This window comes from Crocodylus porosus, unplaced genomic scaffold (genome assembly GCF_001723895.1).
Source record: "Crocodylus porosus isolate Cpor-Errol unplaced genomic scaffold, CroPor_comp1, whole genome shotgun sequence".
Lineage (NCBI taxonomy): Eukaryota > Metazoa > Chordata > Crocodylia > Crocodylidae > Crocodylus > Crocodylus porosus.
Genome location: NW_017728886.1, coordinates 1,367,221 through 1,377,955, shown reverse-complemented (window position 1 = coordinate 1,377,955; position 10,735 = coordinate 1,367,221). Strand labels below are relative to the sequence as shown.

At 44.3% G+C, this 10,735-nt stretch overlaps 1 protein-coding gene across 1 annotated transcript in view; it reads right to left on the bottom strand.

The window, feature by feature from the left end:
- Positions 1-10,735, bottom strand: part of FAM188B (family with sequence similarity 188 member B) — a 96,238-nt gene that overhangs the window by 78,400 nt on the left and 7,103 nt on the right. The window contains exon 5 of the mRNA XM_019529100.1: positions 9,216-9,673. Coding sequence (XP_019384645.1) covers positions 9,216-9,673 — 458 coding nt within the window. The remainder of the gene's footprint in view (positions 1-9,215; positions 9,674-10,735) is intronic.

Below are 10,735 nucleotides of genomic sequence, written 5' to 3'. Positions count from 1 at the left end.
GAGGTGATCCTCCCCCTCTATGCGGCACTGGTCAGGCCGCAGCTGGAGTACTGCATCCAGTTCTGGGCGCCGCACTTCAAGAGGGATGTGGACAGTATGGAGAGGGTCCAGAGGAGGCCACTTGTATGGTTAGAGGCTTGCAGGGAAGGCCTTATGAGGAAGGTCAAGGGACCTAGAGCATTTCAGCCTCTGCAAGAGAAGGCTGCAGGGGGATCTTGTGACGGTATACAAATTATTTGTGGGGGGCAGCAGGGACTAAAAGATGCTCTGCTTACCAGACCAGAACACCCCTTGGAATAACCAGGAACAACGGCTGCAAGCTGACGGAGGGTGCATTTAGGTTGGACATCAGAAATAACTTCTACACGGTTAGGGCTGCCAGAATCTGGAACGGGCTTACAAGAGAAGTGGTGCTGGCTCCTACCCTGGGAGTCTTCAAGAGGAGACTGGACAAGCACCTGGCTGGGACTGCATGACCCCAGCACTTTTTCCTGCCTCTGGCAGGGGGTTGGACCGGATGATCCATTGAGGTCCCTTCCAACCCTCACATCTATGAATGTATGAATCTATAAAAACCAAATTACGGTACCCATAAGCACTATTCCGTTGTAGTCAGCGATGACATTTTCTCAAGTTGCCTTAGCAGTAATTTTGCTGTAATACGTCAGCTGTTGTCTTTAAGTTATCCACATTTTTATTTTATTGCCCATGGAACAGCTATCTTCTGAACTTACCAATTCTCATTTTCTTCGGTGAGCACTTAACACACATGAGCGTGAAAAATGTAAAAAAGGGTACACATCTGAAGAACCAAGAAGGATTTTGTTTTCTACCATCACTGAGATGCTGTGCATTCAGAAAGTTTTGGGATAAGTAGGTTGATTCATCTGCACTACAGTAAGTTAGGAGTAACTTCATTGAAGATAATGAAATTACACCAAAAGATACCTGAAATAAAAGGAGAATTGAATGCAGGGGACACGTCATAAATGGTTTTTCAAACCTGATTTCATTGCAATCAGGAAGCAAAGCGCTTTGTGACAGTTTTCAGGGAAAGCAAAGTATGACATTAAAAGTCAAGTACAATATTAACTGCATCCAGATTTGAACTTCCATAGCAGCCAATACCAGGAGGGTGAGACCAAGACAATCATTTGAAAGCCAGCTTTAAACTGGAAGGAATTCCCAGGAATGGGAGGATTTCTCCCTTCCCGAACAAAGTGTCGGTCTTTTCAACTTGGAAAAGAAAAGGATGGAAGGAAGACGTGCACTGACTTAACCTAGCAATGCGCAGTTCATCTTTGTTGCATCTCTCTCCATCGAGCCCTGCCTTATGCACCCACTCAAAGCAAGGGTAAAACTTTCCCAGCTCCAGCAGAGCAGGCTTCCTCTAGGCTGATTTCTCACTTGCAGCAAGAAACAACCAACCTGGAAGTCTTTATGTGTGCGCACACTGGAAAAAAGTGTTGGGCATTTTTCTTCTGTCCGCACCCAGCTGATCTGCATCTTCCCCTTTCATTCACTCATGAGCAGGGATCCTGGTTTCCTCCGATTTAAAAAAAAAATCCCTAATTTTCAGATTTAAAAAGTTACCTAAAACCCACATTTTTCCATGATTAAAATGAATGATATGCTATACAGTGGTGTTTCATTTTAATCATGGAAAAATGTGGATTTGGGGTTGCTTTTTTTAATCCAAAAACTGGGGATTTTTTAAAATCAGAGAAAACCAGGAGGATCCCCGCTCATGCGCTGAAGACCAGAACATGGACGTTTTGCCCCTGGGTTAATCCAAAACATACAACCCCTGCTCTGTAGTTAAGTCTTCCTATAAGCAAGCACAGATGGTTTGTGGGTGGAAAGGATGTAACGGGGGGAAAAAAAGCCTAGATCTAAGGCAGTTCGAAAACTAATTAAGCTTAAAAATTGACAAGCGTAGGCTTGAGTCTCCCAATGGGAAACGAAGCTGTTTCACTGCAGTTTGAAATCTCAGTCATTTAAAGCAAAGATACAGATCCTCGAGGGCATCGTATCACAGTTTTGCTTTGTTTTGCAAGTAACAGCCATCAAAAATACTAAGACACAACATGTGGATTTTAAAAGCGGGCACTTTCATTATTCTGCTGGATTTCTTGGGAGGTAACAGGTATCTTTTATTCGTTCCTGAGGTTCTCCTTGACCAAAAAAGTGACTTTTAAAAACCTGTTTACTGCACTATGCGGCTAGTGAAAAGCCAGTTCAAGTTAAGGATTTTTTCATCATCTTGAAGAAAAAAGATAGGATCATAGTGCAACCCCCTGCAGAGATGTAGGATTTCTCTGCTCCTAAACTATCCCAGACAGATGGGATGCCTACCCAGCCTCTCACTGAAAACATCCACACTTCCCTGTGCAGCTTGTTTGATAATCCCATTCTTCTTACAGCAAGATTTTTTTCCCCCTGAATTTGATCTAAATCAGCATTGCTGCAGTTTAATATAAAAATCCACCTGCATCATTCTTCATTCAGAGTACCAAAAGTGAATAATGATTCAGAAAGAAAAGCAGGAGGACACACTCACTGCCCTCACTCACATATAGAAATGCAGGACCACAAAGCACAGATACTGACCAAGACACAGGTTTATACAACTAGCGGTATTCTCCCATAACAGACCCATCACTTCCCCTAGCATAAATCTAGCACTAGCCTATAAAGAGTGCTTCCCCGGAAGTGACTGCTGAAAAATAAATGTCTGAATTGCCATCCAAAGCTGAAACTAAGAAGACACGAGTTTGTAAGGCGAGGGAGTGGCAAAACATGCCAACATGGTTTTACACTGCGTGCTGAGAAACGCAAACTCAGGGAAAGGGTAACGGTCTTTGCAAGGCACTGATGAGGTATATCTAGAATGCAGTATAGTTATAAACCCCTGAATACTTGCAAAATTGGATGGAAATCAAAGAACAACAACAATTTTGGAGGTGAACGGCCAGGATTATGAGTAAGCATTAAAATATCCATAGCGTATATATAATATAAATATGCGTAACATTATGTAATTCAATATTGTTTCGATATCATTCAAAATTATATATAAATTTTCATCATGTAGGAACCAGGATAACTGTCTAAAGAGTGTGAACACAACATAGAGAGGACGCGCGGAGCAGAAAAAGCAGGTCTAAAGATGAGTCATGGGGACACATGTGAGCAAAGGAAAATTTAGGTTGAATATTAGGGAACATTTTCTAAGACTAAGATCTATTTGAATTTGGAAGAGATGTTCAAGGGAAGTGGTGGAAGTCCTGTCACTTGAGTCATCTAAGACTGGACTGGACAAAGCCCTGGAAAATGTGCTGCCGCACATATATTTAGCATCTTGAATAATCGACTGTGAAACAAAATGACCTTAAAAGTTCTTTTCCATCTCTGATTTCTATGAGTCTATAAAATATGACTAATGTTCAAATAAAACGCTCGGTATCTATGGTAATTCCCCAACCTTGCCTTGCTGGCATTTGGATGTACAGCACAGCTAGAAAAGAATTCCCTACCAAATAAAGCGTGATATTTTTGGAGCGATTAGCAAGCGCCCTTTTGGGGAATTTTGGTTGAAAGGCTATACAGGACACATTCTGGGAGCGAACGCCTTGGCACTTACTTTCCTATTAGCGGAGACGAAGCACATCAGAGAGATGTTTAGGTTTTGGTTGGTAGAAGGCGGGTGAAGCCAAACCGCAAGCTCGTGAAACAGCCCATACCATCTGAACTATCCATGTGCAGTGACAGGCTCCTGAGAAGAAACCGCTAGCTCACATTACAGTTCTAGCCAAGACTGACTGCAAGGCAAAGGAGAGGACGGCAGGAGTGAACCAAGGGACAGGAGGGGCAGGGATGACTGTTCGTAATGAAGGAAGGAGTGAAAAATCAATGAAGTTCTTCCTGATTGTGTAAACCTCCACCTTGTGGACTACATATAAGAGAAGAAACTAGGGGTGTATGCAATGCTTCCATCTCTTTTTGCAGGGTCTCTCTGCCACTCCCTTTTGAACCTCTATGGGACAGGCAAATTCCTCTTAATCTGAGCTTGGTCTCTGATATTTCTGTTTGCTCTCAGCTCTCCATGGGGTTACAACCATACCCTGCCACTTTCTTCATTGCTGAGCTCTACTCCACTTTGGGGAGAAGTATTTTTTTCAGCTTCGTATGCCAAGGCTGGTAGGACACGCATGCCCAAATCCTGTCTTAAACAACAGAAAGGATATTGCGCTCTTACTTATTCAGTTATGGGCAGATGGGTGTCCTAAGCACAGCAGAACATTAGTGGCTTTGGTGCTTAACTTAAGGGAGTAGAAACACTTGGTCCAAAAGTCCTAACTCCCTAGATACCTTGGAGCTGAACACTGCAAGGCATCCATCTGCATTCCCATCGAAAGGATTTTCAGGATGCGGCAAAACGAGCGGATCAATAAATGCAAACCTTCGGCTGTCAGCCCACAGCCCCCAACCTGATGGATTTTGGGGGCCATCAGAGGACCGGAAGGCATAGAGAGAGGGCTTTGGTAACCTTGACTCCTTTATTATATCATGAAACGCACAATTTTGGGAGAAAAGGGAAGTGTAGGCAGGCCACAGAAGTGTTATCACTATAGGTAAATGATCAGCAACCATGACATTCCTGTAATATGTCATATGTTCCTCACCTAAAGCTACTCAAGTCACGATGAATTTCTGTCCTTATAGCAACTTTTTGTGCCAAGGTCTTCCTGGAACCAAAGCAGTGACTTTCCTCGACAACATGTGTTATACATAGTGTTATACATAGACCGGAGTGAGTTAAGGAATTGGATTTGCTGGTGATTATTTATAACTCAGGATTCACGAAGATCTGCTGCCACCTACCTATCATTTCTCTCCTTTCTAGGATTCTACCCAAAAAAACAGCGAGAGGCAGAATTGGGAAGCCAAGGCATGCATTTTGTACATGAAATTACTACCAGCATGCCCGCAGATTGGGCAAAGCAGTGGAAGGATGTAAAGCTGCATTTATAAAACAAATCGTCACTGGTGCAGAATACAATTCACTGATCCAGCAAGTGAATTAACTGCACATAATTCATGTTCCTTGGCTTGGAGGAACACAGAAGTATCCCTTTCCTCTGTAGAGTAACAGTCGAACACTACATTGACAGACATTATGTGAACCAGAGTTATTTTCCAGCTCAAACTTCTGTGACTATAGGGAGGTTGCAAAATCGTGGTATGTTGATAATACAATATATCTACTCTGGGATGCAGTGTTAGCTTGGGATATAGTGAAGAAACACTGTCTCCCTTTAAGAGTCAATATTTCTCACAATGGCCGTGTTGTAACTGTAGTTAAATCGTGGCTCTTGGAGATGCTTGGAAACTTTATAAGACCTAGAACAGCACATTTCAATGCTGAGAGTCTCGGTAGAGTCGTTTTGATAAACACCACATTCATATATGTGGTTTCTGCCTCATTTCACTACATTGAGGCAATTATTTTGTGAGGGCGTGTGTAACAAGTAACTTTCCCAGCCGCAATACTAACAACTAAACCTGCCTTTGTTTTGCATCCCCCACCAAAAATGTCTTGCTAGTCAGTCCAACATTGCTCATACAGGTATGTGCCACGCGGCACTTGATTTTGGTCATACCAGAAATCTAAATGTCTCCTCAATTTAATAGTCTACCTGGCTAGCTATAAAAAGAGACTGTAATTCTTAGTCAGAACAAATTCCTATACAGACCATGGAATAAAGAGGTCTAACTTTGTTTTTGTACTGTAATTACAGTACTACAAAAATGACTTCTGTTAATTACTACCTTCCCATTTAACCCAATTGATGCTTTATTTAAGATGCATTGACGGGTCACAAAATAGCAACCTGATTATTGTGTTCATCCTTTCCCTTAACTTAACTCTGGGAGTCAAAATCACAGGCCATCTGGATTTCCCCAGTGGACTTTCATAATCACTTGTTTTTCTCTGCTCCATTTTCGCGGCTGTTCATTGATATTCAGATAGTGCTTTGAAACAATGCTGTGGTTTTGCCTCATATTTTTTGGCCAAATATATGTGCAGACAAAAGATGCCTGAGGCTTGTGAATAACAATAGAAACCTCTGAAAACTGCAAACCAGGGTTGCAAAGGAAAAGAAAAACAGGAAGGAAAAACAAGACCGGAATGTCTTTCCTTTGCTACGAGAAAAAAGATTACTGATCCCTGTGGTTGAACTGGCTATGGCCAACCCTGCATAACGTTTCAGATATGAATCTAGCAGGGTTGGATTCTGCCATCGTAAACAGCAGGAGAAGAAGAGAGTGGAATTTGCACTCAAATAAATGCTGACGGCTGCAATGTGGGAGCTTCGTCTTGCAGCGTTGAGTGCTCTGCTCCGGCCAAACCCGGCAAAACATTTAGGGGACTGCATAACTTTAAGCAGCTGAGCAGTCCCACTCGTTTCAAAGCGGTTACTCATGCACTCAAAGTTCAGCAGGTGCTTAAAATGCTTCCCTGGTTTAAGCAGCATGACCTGAGACAACTCTAATACGGATGCAAGGGAAGGGTCTCTGTTAATGAGGGAGCTCCCTCTGCTGTCCTAGCTGCAACCTGGCACAGAAATCAAACTTGCAGTTTGCAAGTGACGTCTACTATACAGGACCGGGCAAAAAAGACCTGCCCCCTATCGGGATGGCCGTCACTTTTTGTTTCTGTCCCGCAGAGGCGCTGCTTTTGCATGGCGGCTGCTACCCAGCCGAGCCCCGGGGCCTGAAGTTATGTGATTTGTTGGCTGGAATGGGATTTATTCAACTCCACCATCCCTTTACGACAGGGGGGTGCCCCGCATTTAAGAGCAAAGCCTCAGGACTAGAAGAAGCAGCTCGACAAGCTTTGCACTAGTGCTGGGCGCCAAACCTTCCCCCTGGCACAAAAAGCACAGCGTACAAGGGCTTCCGGCAGAAGAGACCTGGCTCTTCCCCAAGTAGTTAGATCAGGTCCCTGTGAGGAAGGACTGACTTGAGCTTCTCTCAGGTGTGGAGGACATCCAGTGTCCCACAGTCCTCTCTGCTCTCCCTCCCTCGCTCCAAGGGAGAGGGACAAAGGGATAGCATGTGTTTCACGATAGCCTGCCCAGGGATGAGTTGCCGTGGAGCCCTGTGATGACCCTGCAGGGGATCATCCTCCCCCCGCATCAATCAGCTGACCAGCATGAGAGTGGGGCATTTCCTCCTGGAGCCCCAGAAGCAGAACTACCCCCTGGGGCAGGAGACAGCTGTGCCACAGCTGGCAGGCTCCCTGCACTCAGGGAGCCTTGCTGGGGCAGGAGATTGCCCCCCACCTCCAGGTTGCCCCGGAGCAGTGCCAGGAGCAGGGGCTCTTCTCCTTTGTGGGGGGTGAGGGGAGAACGGCAGGGGGACCCGCCATGGGGCAATGCCCCCCTCGCCCCCCAGCCATTCAGCTGAGTGGCAGGATGGAGGTGGGGGGCATTCTCCCAGAGGTCGAACCCTCCTAGGCTGGCTGCTGCTTTGCCGTAGTTGCCCACGGCCACTTGACTGCCTGCTCCCTTGCTAGGCAGGGGAGAGGACAGGGTTCCCTCCCCGAAGGGCTGCATAGTGCCCACTGGCTGCAAATCTCCTCTGTGTATCTCTCCCATCAGGAAGCTGGAAGGCATGTATGCTCCAGCTCCAAGGCTATTTTTCTGCCCGTAAGAATTTCACAGAAATTCACAGTTTCATAGGCATTCTTACAGGTGGAAATGAAAGAGTGTCTGTGGCCCGCACTCATGCTCGCATCCACAGGTGATGCAAACAATGCCTGGCCAGGGCACAGCTCCATCACTGCTGTGATACGACAGTGGCAGTTCTGGACATTTTCAAGGCTTCTAAAAGGCTGTTTTGGGGTTCTTGTTAGAAGCCTTGCAAACAAGGGGAGATAGCAATCTTGGCATTAACAACCACTTCTCCTTTTCAAGGCTTCTAATAACAGCCTCACGATAACTGCTTTTCCTGCAGCTTGCCTTCCAAACTTCACAACGTTTCGGAGGAGCTGCAGCGCTCCTCTTTGTGGGCAGATGTCTAGAGACGGCTGAGGTTCGTGCAGTTTCCTGAAGCACAGAGTGGAGCCAAAAGATGCAGCTAGCTTATGCCCTCCACTGATACAAGCACAGCCAATGCTTGTTAGCATGGGAGCAATAGGCACCAAAATGACGGGTGTTGTGCTATGCAGTCAAGCAAAGTGCGTGCTAATCCGGCATGCGTATTATTGGACTACACTGCACAAAGTAGTGCTATATAACAGTAGTCTGTAATCCATCTATTATCTTACAAATACTGTGAACATATATACTCTTCTCAGTTTGGGTCATCCTTTAAATTGCTGCCTCAAAATAAATTTGCACTTCTAGTGCAGAGCACTTTTTAACCTTTGCTTTCCATTGCAAAATATTGCTTACTGACCTGGGACTATGTCTGGTAATGCTGTGGCCTTGAAGGAATGTAATTTCCCTTGGAGCTTTTGCAAATCAATCCATCATCCTGGCCGCTGTTCTCATAAATCTAACTTTTTTCAAACTCGGGGGCCTAATGCTGTTTCGTACCGATGAGTGACTAGTTTAAAGAGTTGCTGGCACCCGCCATTTTTAGCACTTCCACAAGTTTTTCGATTGCAATCTGGTGAATAAAGTACCTGACAGAGATTTGGGATACCCGAGTTCCACCTTTAGCTTTACCACTGTTTTACTGCATGTTCTCACTTGCCTCAGTTTCCCCATGTGTAAAATGGGGACAAGGACAGTGGCCTTCTTTGTAACACTTTTTTGGGAGCTCTTCCAGTGGAAGAGCCAGGAATCAGCCCCCTTCTCTTTTCCCTCATTTCCCAAGAATCCCTTCAGGTTGCATATCTTTTTTGAGATGTGATACTACTCTGATCAAGGTTCCTTGAGGGGAATTCGTAAGGGAGTGGAGAGGGTGGGTATCATCTCCCTACAAACATGACAAGCCACATCTTTTTGGGCCTCTGATGTGGCTAGTGCTACTCTCTGTCTTCCTTTCCGTTATACCAACCAAGAGGCGTGAGATAGCCCATCTCAGTTCCGGAAATCATAGCTCAGCTTTCTATACACCGCTACTGCTTAGTTGCAAGTCTTCCTGGACTTTGCAGAATTGCATTTTTACAAGTACTTTTCAAAGCTCTCCAATGATCTTACCTGGGGCCTGGTAACGGACTCTCATTCTTCTTGAGAGACCTTTCTCTTTTCTCCCTTCCAGATCCAGAATATCTGTGAAACGTATTTAATTTGAGGGTTTTTTCACCCGTCTCCGTATCAAAGCTTGGCATCGATTTCCTCTCTCCAACTCGGCTTCTCTCTCTTTCTGACAGCAGCTTGGCAAACGGGTCATCTGTGTCTTCAGGGATATTTCTGATTTCCTCAGTGGCTGAACTCCTGTAGGAGCCTGACAAAGTCTTGGATGAAAGCTCCATGTCTGCTTTCATGGCACTGTCACTGGGTGGATAGAGGTTCCCTACGGACTGGACAGAAGTCACTTTGCTCTCCTGAAAATCGCCATTTGGCAGATTTGAAGAATGACTGTGTTCTCCTTTGAATTGTATTATGCTACTTATGCTAGAAGATCGTTGGTTCAGAGGCCTTCTTTTTAGCGAGTCCTACAATAAGTTGCCAATAAAGAAAAAAACTAATTACCAAAAATACCAGATCTTTAACAGAGAGAATTAATACTTAAACTAGTAGGTTATATAAGGGATTCTGTTTTCATCAGAGACAGGCATTTGCGGGGGAAAGAAATTGTTTGGCTAACAAAAACAGCTGGCTTGAACCTTCATCCAAAATTATGATGGTCCCAGGGTTGAACTTTATAAAGGGCGTGGTGGTTTTTGCACTTCCCTCTTTCATCCCGGAGCAGAAACAAAATATAAGAGCTGGTTCTTGAGCTTATACCCATCTCACATGAAACCAGAAGGTCCAGGAAATGTGATCAAAAAGATTCTCTTTCAAAGGCACCTGACTTCATTGCCAGGCCAAAGATTTCTGGATTCAATTCAGGTACGAATACAGACTTTGTGAGCTTCTTAGAAATGAGGCGTTCTAACTAATCCTTTGAGCCTTCTCTGTTACTAATAATTTGGGGCTGAATTCTTCACTCTTTACTTCCACCAACTTCTCATTAACACAACATGGAATGAATGGGAAAAATACATAGCTGTTTTTTCAAGAATACGTGCTGATGAGGAACAGTACAAAACACAGAGATAGGTTAGCTGAAATCTAATTCTTTGAACCGAAATATTGGTTGGCAGGGGCTGGAATTTGCAAAGAAACCTAAGGAACTCGTACTCGTTTCCACTGAAATTCAGTAACATTTGTGCCCATCTCCTTTATGACCCTTTAAAATCCCCGGCTTAAAGAGATAAAAGGTAACAAGTAAAACAAACATGAACAAGTATAATATAAGCAAACATCACAGAGCTGCGGTGATGATTAATTATTGCACAACTGGATGGTCCTCTGTGATTCTAAATCCTCTGAGAGGTTTCTTAATGCATTAACTCTAATGAGTTTTTTTAAATTCCTTCATACATACAACATCTTAATTTAGTAATTTGTCTAAATTTAGTCATTTGTTGTATAGCAACCAAAATGCTGGCGTGCATCCATAGATGCTTCTCGAGCAAATCCCGGGACGTGATTCTCCCCTTGTACTCGGCCTT